At 66.9% G+C, this 20,545-nt stretch overlaps 3 protein-coding genes across 3 annotated transcripts; 1 reads left to right on the forward strand and 2 right to left on the reverse strand.

The window, feature by feature from the left end:
- The first annotated feature begins 7,515 nt into the window (after positions 1-7,515).
- EPS8L3 (EPS8 signaling adaptor L3) lies at positions 7,516-13,594 on the forward strand. The gene is given in 18 exon segments (XM_068419535.1): positions 7,516-7,556; positions 7,664-7,737; positions 7,822-7,886; positions 7,981-8,136; positions 8,882-9,028; positions 9,118-9,194; positions 10,102-10,302; positions 10,304-10,403; positions 10,491-10,605; positions 10,716-10,780; positions 11,282-11,356; positions 11,473-11,621; positions 11,727-11,912; positions 12,007-12,103; positions 12,189-12,317; positions 12,404-12,483; positions 12,579-12,711; positions 13,577-13,594. Coding segments are annotated over 18 exon segments (1,908 nt in total).
- A 648-nt stretch (positions 13,595-14,242) lies between these two features.
- On the reverse strand, positions 14,243-16,539 carry LOC137674115 (glutathione S-transferase Mu 1-like). Its single transcript, XM_068419284.1, has 8 exons — positions 16,439-16,539; positions 15,800-15,875; positions 15,634-15,698; positions 15,461-15,542; positions 14,990-15,090; positions 14,755-14,850; positions 14,557-14,667; positions 14,243-14,462 (listed from the first exon to the last, which is right to left on the reverse strand). Exons 1-8 carry the CDS (start codon positions 16,469-16,471, stop codon positions 14,367-14,369), a joined length of 660 nt encoding a protein of 219 aa, XP_068275385.1. The 5' UTR covers positions 16,472-16,539; the 3' UTR covers positions 14,243-14,366.
- Positions 16,540-16,944: 405 nt separating this feature from the next.
- On the reverse strand, positions 16,945-20,336 carry LOC137674110 (glutathione S-transferase 2-like). The gene is made up of 8 exons (XM_068419280.1): positions 20,218-20,336; positions 20,029-20,104; positions 19,518-19,582; positions 19,339-19,420; positions 18,622-18,722; positions 18,271-18,366; positions 18,086-18,196; positions 16,945-17,124 (listed from the first exon to the last, which is right to left on the reverse strand). The coding sequence occupies exons 1-8, from the start codon at positions 20,251-20,253 to the stop codon at positions 17,029-17,031; spliced, it is 663 nt and encodes a 220-aa protein (XP_068275381.1). The 5' UTR covers positions 20,254-20,336; the 3' UTR covers positions 16,945-17,028.
- Positions 20,337-20,545: the final 209 nt, after the last annotated feature.

The raw sequence follows: 20,545 nt of genomic DNA on the forward strand, positions 1-20,545 counted from the left end.
GAAAACAGCGTGGTTTGGCCAGATGCTGCCCGGTGCTGCTCGTCCTCCCCGCAAATCCCCATCGTCCCTCTGAGGGGTTTTGCCAAACGTGACCCCAAAGCGGCTGCAGACCCCCCAGTGCCTCCTCCGAGTACCAGTAACGCCTCTCGGCAGCTCTTAATTAACGAACGTTATCAAAACGCCTTCTGGTTCGAGCGGGGTCCGTCGAGACGCTGTTTACAGCCCCCCCCCCCAAAAAAATACCCACAACAGCCTTCAGAGCTGGGTTTTGGCAGGAACGGGGCTTACTCAGGCTGGAAAGGAGCCGGCTCGTCCTGGAGCGGAGCTTTAACCCCTCCAGGCTCCGTCCCAAACGCATCTCCCCGAGCGCCTTTCTCCTAGCGCAGAGTCACCCTTGGGTGCTGGCGGGTGCAGACCCCCATCCCGTGCACCCCCGGGACCCTCAATCCCCCGTTCGGAGGAGCGGCCGCCTCCTGCGTGCCGGGGCTGGGTGTATCTCGGCCCTCCCCGGAGCAACAAGATGCTGCTTGAAAATTAAAACCAAAAGGAGGAAAGTTATAAATAACCCTGAGATGGCTCAGAGACACTCAGCACCCTCCTGGCCCATAGACCACCCTTGGCCAAGGCGTCTCCAACCAGAGAAGCGAGGACCAGGGAGGTCTAAATCTGCAGACACCAGCTCAGACCCTCCACATCCCTCCAGGATCATCTACATCCCATATGAGCAATGACACAGTTCACTCTGTGACCCCAAGAAGCTGGTGGAGGCATCTCAGGAGGCATCAGCCATCTCCCAGCTTCATGGACCTTGGCCTTCATCTCTTCCCTGTCCCTTAAAAGCCGCTTTGGAGGCTGAACTAAGCATCGGTCCTTTGGTGGCAAGGCCATAGGACACCTTCCAAACCAGGAGGAAAAGGCCAGTGGCTTTTGGTTGGGTTCACGCTGAAGATGCTGCCTGGGGCTTGCAGATAGGACAAGACCAGAGATGTGCCAAAAAAAAAAGAGAAAGAGAGTCCAAGCCTTCAGAGATTTGGATACTCTTCTCCAAAAGCTTATGCAGAGTGATTTTAGGACCTGCTCAACCCCTTGCTGGCCAGCAAACGGTCTTGGATGCTTGTGTCATCCAGGCACGCGTCCCTCCTGGTGTCCAGCAGAAGCTGCACTGGGCTGAGTAGGACGAGCGAGCCAACAGTTTCTCCTCCCCGGCCAGCTTCCCACAGGAGCCAAACAACAGGGAAGGTCCAACCTTCTCCATTCCAAGTATTTATTGATGGAACAACGTTTTCTAGCAGGAAACAGTTGCCTTTTTGGGGAAAAAAACAGCCATTTGTGTCCCACTAAGCCCTGACTGTGTCACTCTGGATGAGGTGTTGGGGACTTTGGGCACCCAGACTTCTGCCCCGTGTCTTCCATGGGATCAGGGACCATGAGCAAGTGTGGGAGATGCCACCTGACAGCAGGAGCAGGAGTTGGGATTTTGCATAAGACGCCTCGTAACGCTCCTAATCCTGCTCCAGTCCCCCCCAGTTTCATCTCTGCGCCCTTTTGCCACCACCTTCTCCCCAGCTCCCACCCCCGAGGGGCGGAAGGACCCAAGACACCGCGTCGAGGACACATCCGATGACGTGCAAAGGGGAACCCAACCCCATCCGACACCCTGGGAACCTCCTTCCTCGGGCTTCCTCCGCCCACCTCCCCCCACAGCTCCCACCGCCCCACGCAGATGCCATCTGGTCGCCCTTTCACAATTTCCTCCGGAGCTTCTCCATCGAGTGAGAGCACCACGAACCCGTGCTCGGCAGCACGCTCCTCGCCTGTCCCCCTCGCCTGTCCCCTCACGGGTGGCTCCCAACTCAATCCCACCACCCATGAGGGCTCTTCAAGCGTTGACTCAGCAGCACATCACCTCAGGAAGGGACCCGCTCATCCCAACCCACCATGGCATCACGCACGCCCCGACCAGCTCAGCATCATGTGCTCCCATCACCCGTGTGCCGCCTTATTCACCACCTTCATCACCCTCCATGGGAAGATGCCGATGAAGATGTGTTTTCCTTGGAAACGCCGTTGGCTGCACCGCTTGACACCATCCTCCTCCTCTTCCTCGTCGCAGCCCCTGGGCTTGATATGCAAAGGCAAATCTCCCAGCCAGGCTGCGTCGGTGGATGGGGATGGGTTTGGGTTCCCGAAAGGCTCTGGCTGCTCTGTCCAAGCGAGTTCAGCTCATTTTCTTTGAGGGCTTTGAGAGTTGGGGCTCCTGGGCTTTGCTGAGCTCCTTTTGCTGCTGCGCCGAGACCCATTTGGGTCCCTCAGCCCCCCCAGGATGAGGGGTTTGGTGGCTGAGCTCTGCTCCCCTCTGAATTTTGTGGGGTTTTAGGAGTTTAGGAGGGAAGATCCAAAGGGCAGATCCTGCTGCTGGAGAGGGTGCTGCTCTGGGAAGCTTTTGGGTGAGGGTCACCCCTGGTTTGGGCAGCGATGATGAGGAAGGGTGGGGAGAGGATGGAGGGGCAGCTCTTCCCATGGGGGAATCCACCCCAAATGCCAAAACTGGAGCAGCATAAACCCCTTCCCGAGCTCTCCTGGGGCTCGCTGGGGCTTCCCCGTGCTCTGCACATCAAGGACCCACTCCCCATCCCAGAGGGAATCGGGGACCCATTCCCCATCCCAGAGGGAATCAGGGTCCCACTCCCCATCCCACAGAGGGACGCATCCACGAGCAGGGATGATTTTGATGGTCTGACCTCCCCGACCCACCTCCCTGCCCTCTCCCACCTCCAGCCACGTCTCCCACTCGGTGCTTACCCCCAAACCCATCCTTCCCCCTGGCACCCGGAGCGTGGGAAACCCCGAGCAGCACCTCCAAAGCCTCCAGGGATTTCCTGCAGCTCGGCCACCCCCAAACAGTCTGTAACCTGCTCGTTTGCATGCCCTCATCACCTCTAATTAAACCCCTGTGTTCCCAGTGCCCTGTCGGCTCCCACCACCTCTGGAAATCCCCAGGCTGAGAGACAACGGGGAGGGTCCCACACCCACAGGGGTGGCCACGGACACACTGATTTTCACTCTTCACCCCCAAAAGCCAGATGCTTTTTGCAGGTGTGTGGCCAAAGCTGCTTCTCTGGAGGTAAAAAAAAAAAACCCAAAACAACTATTTCAGTGGCCATATGGACCTTCATGGGGGTCCTGCCCTGTCAGGGGGCTGGGATGAGGGCTCAGCATCCCTGTCTTCCATCCCTCACTGCTCTTTTCCATTTCAACCTCTTTAAAGCAAAAAAAACCCACTCAAGGTCCAAAGGTCTCCGGTCTCCAGCCATGGGCATCCCCAGTTGAGCTGGGCACGGGTACCTGCTGCCCTGGTAGCCCCCAGGACATCACCCTCCAGAGATGAGAGAGAGGAAAACTAAATCAGCAGCAGCTGAAAAAGCAGCGGCAGATGGTGCTGGGTCTGGGTGCTGGTGCTGAGAAGCCTTCAGGGATGTTGCTGGAGGGAGTTTTGGTTAGAAAAGCCCCAGAGATTTCCTGCTGTTCCTCCGAAGGGACGGGGTTGGGTGGCACGCTGGCAAACCCGGGCTAACCCGGAGCAACAAGGGCCAGGACACCCCACAGCCGTGGTGCTGGGGGCACTGGGACCCCAAGGGGCCTCTCACTTGGGGTGACCCCAAAGATGTTCCCGGGGATGGTGGTGGCACCAAGCTGGGATGTCTGGGGGTGGCAGAGGAGATGCAGCCCCCATGGCAAAGGGATGGGTGACAGGGACCCCGTGGTGGCCGTGCCAGTGAGTGCCTCAGCCCCTTGGCAGGATGTGACCCCAGCACCCCCCTGTGCCCCCTCCTCTGGTGGGGACAACTAAACCCACGGGCAGGGACACGGCAGCGGGGTGACCGTGGACGGGGACATGACAAGGGGGATGCAGGAGGCAGGGGGACAGCGGGGCATCACCGAGCATCCCTCTGTGTCACCCCAAAGCAGCACCCGAGCCCGGCTGCCGCGAGGGTTGGGACATCTGCTTGTCATTGTCCCCACCAAGGACATCGAGTGGATTTGGGCAGCACCGAGAGGGACACCCTGACCCCACGGGCTGTGCCGTGCCGTGCCAGGGGGAACGATCCGACACAGCTTCCCAGCCCCCCGAGGGGTTAAACCATCCCCGACGCGTCCCCAAAGTGACGGGGAGCCGCCGGTCCCCAGCAATTAAGCGGCAGGTCCCGGGTACACCGCGGTCCCCTCGGTGACGTGGGGACGGATCCCGGCTGGCCGGTGGTTTGTGCCGCTGGCTGGCACCCAGCCCCCGGAGCCACCGCTGCTTTCCGGCCCCGGTGGCACCTGGCCGGGAGCGATGTGTCACCGGCAATTCCAGGAACTGGTGACCCCGCTGTCCCCCTCCTCTGCCTGGGTACCCCCCCAAATCGGCCCCAACCCCATGTTGTCCCTCATCCTGCGTCCCCAGTGGGGTCAGGGTGGGTGGCTGTCCCCAGGGCTGTCCCCTTGGTGGCTGTGGATGTCCCCCTCCACCCAGGAGCTTTACAGGGCACAAAAGGGGGTGCAGGATGAGGCCATTTCCCTCCCCAGAACGTTTTGGGGACAATTCCCTGATTTGGGACATTTTGATGCCGGGGGGTTTCCAAACCTGAAATGGCAAAAGGCTGGAGGGGGGGGAGAAGCCCCCGAGCCCCTTCCCAAGGGGGTTGGTGGCCCTTGGGGACATCCCGAGGCTGGGGAAGGGTCGGAGGGGGGGGGGGGACACAGCGGGGCTGGGGCTGTGCAGGGGGGTGTCGCATCTGGCCGGGGATCGGGGAGCCAAAAAAAATAAAAATAAGGGGTTTTTTTATAATATTTCTGCAGTTGGTGCCATTCCCAGCTTCCCCAGTGGGGTGACTGGGAGGAGCTGGGAAGGGGCGGGGCGAGCACCCTGTCCCTGCGGGAGGGGTGGCCATGGATGGGTCATGGTCCTCCCTGTGCCGTGGGTGCTCCCACCCCCCACCCATGGGTGCCATAAAGAGCCGGGTCCCTCCGTGGCCGAGCCCGGGGAGGTGGTGGGATGCAGCTGGGGAAACTGAGGCACGGCTGAGCTCGCAGCAGGGGATTGGGGTGCCTCGGTTCACCCCTTGGGAGGTGTGAGGGGGAGCTTGGGGTGGCCGGGGACACCCCAGGGTGCACAATTTGGGGCTGAGCGGCTGTCACTGGTGACCCCAGTTAACCAGTGTGCCCAGTTAACCAGTGTCCCCAGTTAACCAGTGCCCAGCAGGGTTTGTCGTCCTCGTCGCAGCTGCCTCCTCACACCTTGTCACACCTTCGAGGCCACCGCGGTGCTGGGGACCATCCCCGGGAAGGACGCGGGGGTCTGGGAGCCGTGGGTGGTGCGGGGAGCCAGCGGATCTGGGGGTGCTGTGGCATCCCAGTATCCCTGTCCCCATGGCTCCCAGTAAGGGGGGGGCTGTGGCATCCCAGTATCCTGCCCCAGTGGCTCTCAGTAAGGGGGGTGGCTGGGGGTGCTGGCTCCCTGTGGGGTGCTGGGAGGGGGGGCTGTGGTGGCACTGCACCCCGATGTGGCCCAGCGCTGGCTGGTGGGTGGTACTGGGTGAACTGGGGAGCAGCACAGGGACAAGCACCCCCCAGCCAGCACCCACGGTCCTAAATGGATCCTAAATGTCATTTACCCCCCCCGAGCAGGATGGGGCCCTCGGAGGGGTTTGGGGGGGACATTTTGGCCCGTATCCCAAGTGACCCCCCCTTTGCTCCCCAAACCTCTCCCCAAGCCCCCCCCACCCTCCAGGCAGGTCCCTAAGGGGGACAGAGGAGGGGACAAGGGGACCACGTCAGGGACACTCCCCCCCAGCAGGATATCTACTGGGGGAGGTGCTGACTTACTGGGGGGACTGGGACCCCAAACCTCCCCTGGGGACCGTGATGGCGCAGAGCTTGTGTCCCCCCCCCGCCTTGAGAAGTGTCACCCAAATGTCCCCAGCGCCAGGGACCCCAATGGGGCTGGTGGTGCCAGCAGGACCTGGGGTGGCACCGGGCACATCTGGGGCCCTATATATGGGGGGGGGTGTCACACATCTGGGGACAGAGGTGACACGGGGACCTGCTGCCCCCTGGTGGCCGCCGGTGGGGACTGCACCCTGCCCCTCCCTGAAATGGGGAAACTGAGGCACGACCCCAACCCGCTCCCTGGGGCCATTCCCAGCTCCCCACGCCCCCCTTGACCCCTCTGTCCTGCTCATACCTGTCCACCCACTGTCCCCAACACCCCCAAAGGGGTGACACCAATCTGCCCTGGGGTGCAGGATGTCGGGGTCCCTCCGGAGTGGGACCAGTTTGGCCCAAAAACCTGCAAAGAAAACGGAGGGAGAGAGGGTCAGCCGGGATGTGACAACCTGTGGGGCTGGGGGGGACACGGATGGGACCCCACGCAGCCAGCGATGCCCTTGGGGACACGGTGGCCACAGCCCAGCTGACCCATCAGCCCCTCAAAGTGCATCAGGATCAGCCCAGAGAACCCAAAAGGCTCAAAACGAACCCAAAAGGCTCAAAACGAACCCAAAACCCACCTCGCTGTGCTGGGGACAAGGGCCAGCGTGTCACCCCGGTCCCACGACACGACCCCACGCCAGCGCCAACCACACCGTGGCCACCCAGTGTCCCCTGACTTGGGGGGACACAGGGGCCGGAGCTCACCCCAGTGCTCCTGGGTGGATCCTACAAAGGGGACCCTGCGGGATGGAGCAGGGACGGACCCCCGGGGTGTCCCCACGGCGCTGGGGACAGTGACCCCACTGCCACCAACCTTAATCCAAGTCACGGATGCGCACGCCGGATCCGTTCCCGTCCTTGGCGTGACCCTGGCAGGTGTGACCGTGTTTCGGGGCGAGCCCGGGGCGGGGGTGACCCGCCAGGCACGGGCACAGAGAGGGTTGGGTGCTGCCGTCACCAGGGCTCAGCCCCGAGGGTGGCACGGGGTGGGGGGGACCAGGCTGGCCTTGGGGTGCTGGTCCCACCCGGGTGCCCCCGAGGCGAGCGAGCCCAGCCGCAGGGTGGGCACCCCAAGGTGAACAGGGCGGTGGTGGCAGTGCCAGGTGGTTGTGTGTCCCCCCCCCCCATTTCCTTGTCCCCCACCTTCCTTGTCACCCCCCCTTACCTTGAAGCAGACGCCACAGGGCAAAGAGCAGGCGGGTGCGGTGCCGACGTCAGGCCCTGGCCCCCGCCCGTGCCACCCTCCGCGACACGCTCCCAGCAGCACCGGGACTGGGGTGAGCGGGGGCACCCCGGGGGTCCCCCCAGGCCAGGGACCCATCTAGTGACACTGGGGGGGTTGGCTGTGGGTGCTGGGTGACCCCCCCGGGGGTAGGATGGGTGGGCAGTGGGGTGGCGGGGTCCTGCTAGGGACCAGGGCGATGCCACCGGCCTTGGTGGGGTGGATGGCACTGGGGGGGGGTGTTTGGGGGTGACACGGGGACTGTGCCCAGCCCAGGACCCCGGAGCAGGATCGAGCCCCCCTCACTTGCCCCCAGCGAGATGGAAGAAGCCTTCGGCCGCTGGGACAACCCCCCATTGCGGTGAGTACCCCGCAGGGTGGGGTGTCCCCACCTTGGGGACCCCCCCGAGGGCTGGGTGAGGAGGGGGGGGCACGGCGGGGGGCACGAAGGTCCGTCTGTCCGTCCAGCAGCAAACACGACGACGGCTCCTCGCTCCGACGGGCCGACACCTTCGCCCGCCCCAGCGGGAAGAGCATCTACAGTGAGTGGGGGCAGCACCCCCAGACCCCCCCCGGCTCCTGTCCCCACCCTGTCCCCATCCCCTGACCCCCCCCACGCCCCACAGACCAGCGCAAGGACTATGGCCAGACCCTGCTCAAGCCCCAGAGCGATTTCCAGCACCACGTTGAGGTACGAGACCCCCAACCCCCCCCAAACCTTGCCAGGGTGCCAGGGGTGGTGGCAGAGTCCCCCCGGTGCCACCCGTGTGTCCCCCCCCCTCCAGCACCTGCTCACGGTGACCCTGGGGCGGGACGTCCGCAGCGTGGAGGACTGCCTGGCGCGGCTGAGGGTGCTGGGGGCTCAGGGCCGGGTGTGGGGGCAGGACCTCATCCTGCAAGTCAAGGACCAGGAACTGGTGCTGAGGGATGTGGAGAGCAAGGTACCCCCCCGGCCGGAGCACCCCCAAACCCCGCACTGCCCGGCCGGGGCACCCAGCACGGCCACGGCACCCGCTCTGCACCCAGCACCCCATAAAGCTGGTGTTCCCCAGCTGTGGCATCCCCTGCAGCCCTGGCACCCCATAACCCTGGCACTCCATAAACCTGGCACCCCCGTAACCCCGACACCCCCATAACCCTGGAACCCCCACAACCCTGACACCCCATAACCCTGGCACCCCCATAAGACTGGCACCCCATAACCCTGGAATCCTATAACCGTGGCACCCCCATAAGCCTGGCACCCGCACAACCCTGGCATCCCATAACCCTGGTACCCCTCCACCTTTGCACCCCCATAAACCCAGCACCCCATAACCCTGGCACCCCATAAGCCTGGCACCCTGTAACCCTGGCACCCCCCCCCTTGCACCCCATTACCTTGTCACCCCATAACCCTTGCACCCCTACAAGCCTGGCACCCACAAACCCCACCCCATGACACCCCCCCCAGACTCAGCACCCCAAACCCTGCCATTCCCCTGGCTGTGCCACCCCATAACCCTGGCACCCCCATAACCTTGGCACCCCATAACCCTCGCACCCCTACAACCCTGGCACCCCCCACCCCCCCCATTAACCCTTACACCCCCACACCCCCCCCATGCCCTAGCACCCCACTAACCCCCTTCCATCCCCTTGCCATCCTGGGGGGTGGGTGCTGAGCACCCCATGCCCCCCCCGCAGGAGGAGCTCGACTCGTACCCCCTGAGCAGCATCCAGGGGTGCTCGGCCGCGCTGGCCGGTGGCTACGACTCGGTGCTGGCCATCAGCCTGCAGGAGCAGAGCCCCCCCAGGACCAGCGTCCTGCTCTTCCAGTGCGAGCGGCTGGGGGTGAGCCCTGGGGGTTGGGGGGGGGGGGTGGGGGGGCACCCCAGGAATTGGGGTGGGGGGTTGATGGTGGCGGGGGGGGTCTGTGGCAGGCGGAGACGCTGAAGAGCGGCCTGGAGAAGGTGCTGAGGCGGTGGAGGGAGGAGCAGAGGAGCGGGTACGGGCGCAGGTAAGGGGGCACAGGGGGTCTTTGTTCCCCCCCCCACCCTGGGGACAGCCAGGCTCGGGCCCCCAAAGCTGCCCCCCCCCCCCCGAGACTGTGCTGGGTGCTGGGGGGGGTCTCCCTATAGGTGCAGACCCCCTTGTGCCTGCTCCCCTCCTGCCTCTTGGCACAGACCCCCCCTCTCACCCTCCTGGGGGGTGGACACCCCCCCCCTTCTTGCCCCAGTGCCCCAGCGCCTGGCTCAGCCCCCCCCCCCTCCTGCCCCTACCCATGGGCACAGACCCCCCCATACACCCCATACGCCATCCCTGGGCTCAGTCTCCCCTCACCCCATGGGCACAGTGTCTCCCCTGTACCCCATCCCCAGGCTCAACCCCCCCCTCCTACCCCATCCCCATGGGCATAGACCCCCCATACCCACAGACACAGACCCCATACACCCCCCCACCCCATACCCACGGGCAAGACCCCCTCCCCACCCCATACCCACAGACACAGACCCCCCACACCCCCCGTACCCCATCCTCAGGCTCAGCCCCCCCCATCCCTCCTACTACCCCATACCCATGGGCACAGACCCCCCATATACCCACACAGACCCCATACACCCCCCCCACCCCATACCCATGGACACAGACCCCATACACCCCCCCAGCCCATACCCACAGGCCCAGACCCCCCCTCCTACCCCATACCCACAGACACAGACCCCCCCACAACCCCTGTACCCCATCCCCAGGCTCAGCCCCCCCCCCTTACCACCCCCACCCCATACCCATGGGCACAGACTCCCCATACCCACACAGACCCCATACACCCCCCCACCCCACACCCACAGACACAGACCCCCCCCACACCCCCCCATACCCCACCCCCAGGCTCAGCCCCCCCCTCCCCATCCCTCCCCACCCAGGAGCAGCCTGGACGCGCCGCCCAGCCCGGCCCCCCCGTACACGCCAGGTCCCTCTGTGACCCCCGAGCGATGGGCAGAGCCCCCCGACCCCGACTTCTCCGCGCCCCCCCCGCCTGGGCTGCCCTCCTCGGACTACAGTGAGTCCTGGGTGGGCGCTGCAGCGTGCCTCAGTTTCCCCAGAGGCAGGGGGTGGCAGTGGGGGTGATGGGGACCCTGTGGTGTCACCAGGCCTGCCGGACATCCAGCCCATGCCATGGACCAACCCCCCCGGCCAGGTCATGGCTGAAGTACACCGAGATGTCGTAAGTCCCATCCCACCACCTCAAGATGGGGGGGGACACCCCAACCCACCCCACCAGCACCCACCGGGTCGCATCCTGCTCCCCCAGGAGGTCCTCAACCACGTGCTGGGCGACGTGGAGCTCTTCGTGGTGCGGCTGAAGACGGCGTTGGGCTTGGCCAGCACCTCCAACCTGAAGAGGAGGAAGAAGATGAAGAACAAAGGTGGTGAGGGGGGGGCTGGTGGGGTTTGGGGGGGCTGAGGGGGTTTTGGGGGGCTGGTGGGGTCTTGGGGGGTCACCCCGGTGCCAGCCCCCCCCTCTCTGCCCCTCCAGCTCTGCCCTCCAAGGATGACTACGTGGACTTTTTCCAGAAGGTCAAGTACGCCTTGAACCTCCTGGTAGGTCCTGGGGGGGCTGGATGTGACCCCCCCCCCCCGTGGGCATCCGCAGCGTGGTCCTGTGGGGTGGTCTGGGGGGGCTGCGTGGGGATGGGGGGGGCTCTATAGGGCTGGGGGGCTGTGAGGGGATGGGGGGTGTGTGGGAATGGGGGGGGGGGTGGGGTCAGGGGGTCTGTGTGGGGTCAGGGGGGGGTTGTGTGGGGTGGGGGGGGCTGCCTGGGGTCGGGGGGGGCTGTGTGGGGTTGGGGGGGGCTGCATGGGGTCGGGGGGGCTGCCTGGGGTTGGGGGAGGCTGTATGGGGTCAGGGGAGGCTGTATGGGGTTGGGGGGGCTGTGTGGGGTCGGGGGGGCTGTGTGGGGTCGGGGGGGGTTGTGTGGGGTCGGGGGGGCTGCCTGGGGTCGGGGGGAGCTGTGTGGGGTGGGGGGGGCTGTGTGGGGTCGGGGGGGGTTGTGTGGGGCCGCGGGGGGCTGCCTGGGGACCCCCTTTCCCCTCCCCTCCCAGGGCAGGACCCACCGCCACGTCCAGGAGCCGGCCCCCCCCGAGCTGCTGCGCCTCCTCTTCACGGCCCTCTCCTTCGTGAGTGCCCCCCCCAGCACCCCCCACCCCTCCATGGGGGCCCAGGCTGGGGACCCCCCACCCCAATATTCCTCCCATCACCCCACACCTCCCCCCCCCCCCCCCCCATGGAGCAGGTCCTGGGCCACTGCCCCAGCCCCAGCCTGGCGCGGGCGGTGGAGCCCCCCTTGCTGGTGCCCGAGGCGCTGGAGCTGCTGGAGGAGACCCTGCACCCCCAGGACTACGGGGTCTGGAAGTCCTTGGGCACGGCCTGGAACACGCCCAGGTTGGGGGGGTGCAGCCCCCACACCCCCCCCCCAAAAAACCCAAGGCGGGGGTGTCTGCCCTTGGGGGGGGGGTCCCAGCACCCACCTCGTCTCTCCGGGCGCAGGGCACAGTACCCCAACGGCGAGCTGGTGCCCCGGTACCTCCCCGTCTTCTCGGACGGCTGGTTGCCCCCCCCGCTGGAGCACACCCAGCCCGGGGGGGGCCACGACCCCCCCCCACCGCCTGCCTCAGTTTCCCCACCTCGCTCTGAACCCCTCTCCCCGCAGTGGCTGAGCGACCCCGGCCAAGCGTAAGTGCCCCCCCCCACCCCACGGGTGCTGGGGTAGGATTTGCCCCCTGGCTGGATGCTCAACCCCCCCTGTGTCCCCCCCCTCAATTTCCAGCCCCCCCCTCCCCACCCAGGGGCTGGTGCGAGCCCTGTACGAGTTCCAGGGCAGGAACCCCCAGGAGCTGAGCGTCCAGATGGGCGACACGCTGCAGGTAAAACTTGGGGGTCCTGGAAGGGGGGGGGGGGGGGACAGCAGGGTGCTGCCCCCCCTCCCCACATTGTCACCCCCTGCCCCAGGTCCTGGACCAGCAGAAGAAGTGGTGGCTTGTGCAGGACCAGGGGGGGGCCAAGGGCTTCGTCCCCAGCAACATCCTGGAGCCCCTGGGCCGGGGGGATGGGGGGGGCAGCGGTGCCAGCCAGGTGGGTGTCCCCTCTCCCTGCATGTCCCCACAGCCCCGCCATGGGGAGGAGGTGACAGGGGGCCACCCCGCTGTGTCCCCCCCCCACTGCAGGACAGCCCCCCCACCCTGCACCCCGACTCCTCGCCGGCCGAGGTGACGGCGTGGCTGAAGGACAAGGGCTTCTCGCGGATGTAGGTGCACCCTAACCCCCCCCCCCAACCTGGGTGGTGTCACTTTGGGGTGGGGGGGGTCCCCACCCCCCGCTCACCCCCCCCCCCCCCCCCAGCACGGTGCGGTGCCTGGGGGTGCTGCGGGGGCAGCAGCTCCTGCAGATGAGCCCGGCGGAGCTGCGGACAGTGTGCCCCGAGGAGTGGCGGCGCCTCCTCTTCAAGCTGTCGCCGGTGCGGACGGCCCTGGGGGTGAGGGACCCCCTAACCCCCCCCCGCACCCCCCCTGCACCCCCTCCCAAACCCTGCATCCCACCCTGAACCCCTGCACCTCCACCCTGCACCCCCCCATCCTGCATCCCCCCCTGCACCCCCTCCCCACGCCTGTACGCCCACCCCTGCACACCCCCCCTACACCCCCCCATCCTGCACCCCCCTGCTCTCACCCTGAACCCCCCCACCCCTGCACCCCCATCCTGCACCCCCCCACCCTACACCCCACCCTGCACCCCCCAACATGCACCCCACCCTTGCACCCCCCGACCCTACATCCCACCCTGCAACCCTGCACCCCCACCCCACCCCTGCACCCCCCCTGCACGCCCCCACCCTGCACCCCCTCACCCTACATCCCACCCCTGCACCCCACCCTGCACCCCCCCCACACCCCCTCCCCACCCGTGCACCCCCCCACCCCTGCACCCCACCCTGCACCCCCCCGAACCCCTGCACCCCTTCCTGCACTCCCTCCCCACCCCTGAACACCCCCCCTGCATCCACCCCTGCACCCCCACCTCTGCACACCCCCGAACCCTACACCCCCCCCACCCTGCACCCCCTCCCCATCCCTGCACCCCACCCTGAACCCCTGCACCCCCCTGCACCCCCACCCCTGCCCCCCAGCCTGCAACCCCCCCCGAACCCCTGCACCCCCCCATCCCTGCCCCCCACCCTGCACCCCCCCCTACACCCCCACCCCTGCATGCCACCCTGCACCCCCCAACATGCACCCCATCCCTGCACCCCCCCTGCACTCAACCCCCCACCCCTGCAACCCCCCACCCTGCACCCCCACCCCACCCCGGGGCACCCCCCAACCCATCTCCCTTCTCCACAGATGGGCCCCAGGGATTGAGCCACCGAGGCCACGCTGGCACCGTGTCCCCCACTGTCCCCACCCCTGCAGGACCCCAGTGGGGGGTGACACCCCACACCCCCCCATCCCGCCTGGGCCCCCCCCAAAACAGAGCGACCCCCTCCTTGGGGGTGTGGGGACACGGCCTCCTGCCACAGCCACCCACTGTGGGACCTCCCTGCTCTGCTCTTGGGGACACCCCCCTTGGGGACATCCTCTGCCGGACCCCCCCCACGGCGAAGTGGGTGACAGGCAGCCCCCCAAGGGGGGCCGGGCACCCCAGATGTGGGGGCACCCCATAAATGTAATGCAACCGCTGGGGCAAATAAAGAGAGTGACAGCACTGGGGTCTGCGGGGGGGGGGACAGCCCTGTCCCCGTGTCACCTGGTGGGGCAGGGAGGGGGACAGGGACAGGGCAGGGAGGGGGACACCATGTGCCACCCCCCCACAGTGGGGACCTGCCTACCCAAGGGCCACCACCTCTGGGTCCCCACCCTGAGCAGCCCCTCGTGTCCCAAGGGCGGGGGGGTGGCAGCAAGGGGCGCAGGGGACAGGGCTGTCCCCAACCCACCCACTCTGTGCCATGGGGGGGGGTGGCAGGTCACCAAGCCCCCCCCCACACACCCACCACAGCACTCGGGGGGGGCTCAGGGTGCCACATCTAAAGGACTTTATTGTATTGGGGGGCTTCACGCCAGCGGCAACCACCCCACCCCGTGACGGAGGGTGCTGGGGGGGGTGACATGAGGTCCCCCCACCCATGTGGAGCCCCTACTCCTTCTTGTTGCCCCACTTGGCCATCTTGTTGTTGATGGGCATCTTCAGGAACCGGCTGGACTTCATGTAGGCAGCCACCTTCTCCAGCGCCTGGGCGGGGGGACAAGGGGAGCATCAGGGACCCCTCCCCACCACGGCACCCCCCGCCCCACCCATGGGTGCTCTCGGGGTGGCCCCAGCTCACCCCAAAGCGCTCCATGAAGTCCTTGAGGTTCTTGAAGGGCTCCAGGCACTTGGGCTCGAAGATGCGGTTCTGCTCCAGCACGTCGAACATGAGGAAGTCCACGAAGGTGAGCTGGGGACAGCGGTGGGGGGGGGACACGGTGAGGACCAACCCACTCCCCAGCCCCTGCCACCCCCCCCGCCAGGGTCCCCGTTGTACCTTCTCGCCCGCAAACCACTTTCTGTCCCCCAAGAAGTTGGAGAAGAGCTTCAGCTTGCCCGGGAGCTGCTCCAGATAGCCCGGCTTGAGCTTCTCCTGCAGGAGAAAGGGTGAAGCTGGGCACCCTGGTGTCCCCCCGTCCCCAACCCCAGCACCTGCCCCACGGGGGGGTCCCCAACGCTGGTGGAACCCAGGGAGGACCCCGGCACGGGGACGGTCCCCAAAGGCCACTCACGAAGTCGGGGTTGTAGCAGACCATGACAAGGCTCATGCGGAAATCCATGACCTGGTTCTCCAGCATGTCCACGCGGAGCAGCTCCTCCTCCGTGTCCCCGCCTGGGGGGGGGACAGCAGTGCTGGGGGGGCCCCGACCCGACCCAGCCCCAGCACAAGCCCAACTCCAACCCTAAACCCAACTCCAAGCCCAACTCCATCCCCAACCCCAACCCAACTCCAACCCTAAACCCAACTCCAACCCTAAGCCCAACTCCAAGCCCAACCCTAAACCCAAGCCCAACCCTAAACCCAAGCCCAACCCTAAGCCCAAGCCCAAACCCAACCCCAAACCCAACCCCAAACCCAGGCCCAAACCCAGGCCCATCTCCAACTCCAACCCCAGGCCCAAGCCCAACTCAGTTCCAAGCCCAACCCAACCCCAAACCCAACCCCAACCCTACTCCAAGCCCAAGCCCACCCCAGCACTCACACATCTTGTGCTTGCGGGCGATGTAGCGCAGGATGGCGTTGCTCTGCGTCAGCTTGGTGGTGCCATCAATGAAATAAGGGAGCTGGAGGGGACAGCAAGGCATGGGGCCACCAGGACATGGGGCCACCAGGGCACCCACCCCATAACCACCCCCCCGGCTCCAGACCACCTACGTTGGGGAAGTCCAGCCCCAGCTTCTCCTTCTCGTTGATCCATTGGCTCTTGTCATAGTCGGGAGCTGGGAGGAGGTGGGGGGGGGACATTGGGTGACGCCGTGACCCCTCCACAAAAGCCAGAGAGCTCGAGGGAGGCGTGGGGACCCCCCTGGCCCCCCCTCACCTTCCCCGCAGCTGTAGAGCTTGTCCTCGTAGGGCGTCTCGGTGTACTCCAGGAGCAGGCGGATGGCGTGGGCGAGCTGGGGGGGGACAGGGATCAGTGAGACCCCCCCTCCAAAACTGCCCCCCACAACCCTGCCATGGGGAAACTGAGGCACAGAGCCGCGCCCCCCCCCCCCCCCCCAGTACCCCCAGCCACCCCCGCTCGCAGGCACGGGGGACCCACTGGGTGCCCCCAAAAGCAACAGCCCCCCCCCCCAAGTGCAGCTGGACCCCCACAGCCCCCCCCCAGGCCCAGAGGGACCCCCACAGCCCCCCCCCAGGAGCACAGGGACCCCCACAGCCCCCTCCAGGGGCAGAGGGACCCCCACAGCCCCCCCCCCCAAGGCAGAGGGACCCCCACAGCCCCCCACCCCAAGTACAGGGACCCCCCCCAGCCCCCCCCAGGCCCAGAGGGACCCCCACAGCCCCCCCCCCAGGCCCAGAGGGACCCCCCACAATCCCCCCCCAGGAGCAGAGTGACCCCCCCCAGGCCCCCCCAAGAGCAGAAGGGCCCCCACAGCCCCCCCCCAGGCCCAGAGGGACCCCCACACCCCCCCCCAGGGGCAGAGGGACCCCCACAGCCCCCCCCCCCCCCACTCACCCCGCGGATGTCCCAGTACCCCAACACCGCCATGGCCGCGCGCGCCGACCGCTGCCCCGCCCCGCTCCACGTGACCCCCCCCTTCCTTGGGGGCGGGGCCAAACGCGGGGTGAGGGGGGGGCTCTTAAAGGGCCAGAGGCCCGGGTGCGGCTGGAGCAGGGGGGTGACCCCCCCGCATCCTGAGCCCCCCCCTGTTTGTATTGGGGGTCCCTCTTATCCTGGGGAGGCCATGGGGCCCTCTGTGACCCCCCCTCAAGCTGCATTGGGGTCCCCCCCCTTTCAGCCCCCCCCCCATGGGGGTCTCATCACCCCTCAGGCCCCACAGTCTCCATGGGGCTCCCCGTTATCCTGGGGGGGGGGCACGGGGGAATGGCTGCCCCCCCCCCCCACCCCAGGGTGCAGGAGAGTCCCACAGCCCCCTCCCCTATTACCCCCCCCCCAGGAGTCACCCCACAAATGGGGGGGGGTCCCCAGGGCAGCTCGACGCACCCCACACAGCAGCTGGACAAGGGGGCGACCCCGGATTTATTCTGCAGGGGAGGGGGGGGGACACGGGGGGACACGGGGGGGGCACCGGGGGGGCACCCCGCTCACTCCTTGGTGTTACCCCAGGTCGCCACGTGCGTGAACAGGGGCGTCCGTATGAAGCGCCCCGAGTGCATGTACGAGGAGACCCTGGGCAGAGCCTGCGGGGACAGGGACGGGATGGGGACAGGGTGGGGACAGCGGGGTACAGGGGATGGGGAAGGGGACACTGGGGTGTCTGGGATGGGGATGGGGACACTGGGGTGCAAGGGATGGGGACAGGGACAGCAGGGTGTCAGGGATGGGGACAGGGACGGGGACATTGGGGTACAGGGGATGGGGACGGGGATAGCGGGGTGTCAGGGATGGGGACAGTGGGCTATAGGGGATGGGAACGGGGACACTGGAGTGTCGGGGATGGGGACAGTGGGGTACAGGGGATGGGGACAAGGATACCAGGGTGTCAGGGATGAGGATGGAGACACTGGGGTGTCTGGGATGGGGACAGGGACAGTGGGGTGTCGGGGATGGGGACACGGATGGGGATGTTGGGGTATAAGGGATGGGGACGGGGATACCGGGCTGCCAGGGATGGGGACAGGGACAGTGGGGTGTCAGGGATGGGGATGGGGACATTGGGGTATGGGTGATGGGAATGGGGACAGCGGGGTGTAGGGGATAGGGATGGGGACACTGGGGTGTCAGGGATGGGGACAGGGATGGGGACAGGGATGGAGACATTGGGGTATAGGGGATGGGGATGGGGATACCAGGGTGTCAGGGATGGGGATGGGAACAGCGGGGTGTCAGGGATGGGGATGCTAGGGTGTTGGTCATGGGGACAGGGATGGGGACATCGGGGTGTCAGGGCTGGGGACACTGGGGTGTTGAGGATGGGGACAGAGCCATTGGGATGTCTGGGACGGGACACTGGGGTGTCAGGGATGGGGAAGGGGACACTGGGGTGATGGCGATGGGGACAGCGGGGTGCTGGGGCCAGGCACGGTGGGGTGTCGGGGATGGGGCGAGGGCCAGCAGGGCACAGGGGACAGGGCTGGAGACCGCAGGGCGTGAGGGCTGGGGACGGTGACACGGGCGTGTCCCCGTGCAGCCCCCCCTCACCTCGAAGCGCTCCACGAACCGGCCCAGGTTACCCCCCAGCTCGGGGCACTGGGGGACAAAGATGCGGTACTGGTCCAGCAGGTCGTAGGCCAAGAAATCCACGAAGGTGATCTGGGAGGGGGGGTGACGGGGGGGGTCAGACCCCATAAGGACCCCCCCACACCCCCCCAGCACCCACCACGGACCTTCTCCCCCGCAAACCACGGCCGGGAGCCCAGGAACCGCGACAGCTCCCGCAGCTTCCCGGGGAGCTGCTCCAGGTACAGCGGCTTCAGCTTCTCCTGGGGTGGGGGGGGGCATTACTGGGGTGTGGAGGGGGCATTACTGGGGTGGGGGCTGCCCCCCCCCCTAAAAACCCACCACCATCACCCCAGGGCATCACCCCCTGGGTGCAGCCAGGCAGGGGGGGCACCCAACGCCTCGATGCTCCTTGTCCCCAGGGGGGTTGGGGACAAGACCCCCCTCCGGGGAGGGGGGGGTTGTCTGTGTGTCCCCCCCCCCCGTGTGTGTCCCCCCCCCAATGTGGGGGCACGCACGAAGTCGGGGCTGTAGCAGAGCCGGGCGAAGCTGTCCCGTAGATCCACGATCTGGTTCTCCAGCAGGTCCACGCGCAGCAGCTCCTCCTCGCTCTCCCCGCCTGCGGGAGGGGGGACATCAGCCCCCCCCCCCAAAAGGGACCCCCCCTTGGTGCTATGATCCCCCCTTGCTGCTGTGACCCCACCTTGATGCTATAACTCCCCCCTTGGAGCTATGACCCCTCCCTCTTCATGCTGTGACCCCCCCTCGATGCTATGACCCCCCTTAGTGCTGTGACCCCCCCTTGCTTCTCTGACCCCCCCCTTGCTGCTATGACCCCCTTGGTGCTGTGGCCCCCCCCTTGATGCTATAACCCCCACCTTGATGCTATGCCCCCCCTTGGTGCTCTGCCCCCTCCTTGATGCTCTGAACCCCCCTTGGTGCTGTGACACCCCCCCCCGATGCTGTGACCCCCCCCTTGATGCTATAACCCCCCCTTGATGCTATGACCCCCCCTTAGTGCTGTGACCCCCCCGGTGCTGTGACCCCCCCTTGATGCTCTGACCCCCCCCTTGATGCTATGACCCCCCCCTTGGTGCTGTCACCCCCCCCCTTGATGCTGTCACCCCCCCGATGCTCTGACCCCCCCCTTGATTCTATAACCCCCCCTCGGTGCTATAACCCCCCCTTGGTGCTATGACCCCACCCCGATGCCCCCCCCAGCCCCCCCCTCTCACCCAGGCCGCTCCTGCGGGCCAGGTAGCGCAGGATGGCGTTGCTCTGCGTCACCTTGGTGGGGCCATCGATGAGATACGGGAGCTGAAATGGGGGGGGGGGCGGGATGCCATAAGGTGGGGGGTCAGTCCCAGTGCCCCCCCCCCATCACCCCCCCCCCCATTCCCATTCCACCACCTACATTGGGGAAGTCGAGGCCCAGTTTGTTCTTCTCGTTGGTCCAGTCGCTCAGGTCAAAGTCAGGGGCTGAGGGGGGGCAGAGAGATTTGGGGGGGGGGGCTCGCCTGGACCCCCCCCCCCACTCATTGCACCCACAGGACATTAAAGGGGGGGGAGTGGGGGGGGAGGGGGTCCCTCCTCTGCCCCAGGAGCAGCCACGTGTCTCCTGGGCAGATAAGGGAGGAGGTTTATGTGGGGGGTCAAGGTCCGGGGGGGGTCAAGGTCCAGGGGGGGGGTTGGGGGGCATAGGTGCCCCCCCAGAGCTGGGGGGGGGCAAAAGTACCCCGCAGGCCTGGGGGGAGGAGGGGCAAGAGGGCAGGCTGTGCCTTCACCCGTCCTTCTCTTCTTATACATGGGGGGACATGGGGGACAGGGGGAACATGGGGGACAGGGGGGACATAGGGGGGGACACATGGGGGGGGACACATGGGGGTGGGGACACATGGGGGGGACACCCCACTTGCCCCCCTCACCTGGCCCGGGGCAGTACAGCCGCTCCTGGTAGGGGGTCCCCGTGTACTCCAGCAGCAGGCGGCTGGCGTGGGCCAGCTGGGGGGACACAGCACCCCCCCTCAGCACCCACCAGCACCCCCCACCCACCCAGGACCCTCCCCACACCCCCCCAAGGCCCCGCCGCCCCCCAGCTCCCCCCCCCAACTCACCCCACGGATGTTCCAGTACCCCAACGTGAGCACCATGGTGGCCCCAGCCCCGGCTCTGTGGGACACGGACACGGGACGGGGGACGCGGGGTGCTGAGCCCTCCCCCAGCACCCTCCCCTGTCCCCTCCCCGCCCGCGTCACCGGGTGCAGGCGGGGGCCAGGGTGTCCCGCTGGCCACGGGGCCAGTGCCGGGGCTGCCACCTGCCGCTCGGGATGTGGCCCCCGGCACCCCCAGGGCTTTGGGGACACCCCCAATCCCCAAAGCCAAGCCACGGAGGGGGACCACCCTATGGTGGCAACCTGTGGGGCCACCCACCGCTCAGGATCC

Source organism: Nyctibius grandis, chromosome 27 (assembly GCF_013368605.1).
Source record: "Nyctibius grandis isolate bNycGra1 chromosome 27, bNycGra1.pri, whole genome shotgun sequence".
NCBI classification, from domain to species: Eukaryota; Metazoa; Chordata; class Aves; order Nyctibiiformes; family Nyctibiidae; genus Nyctibius; species Nyctibius grandis.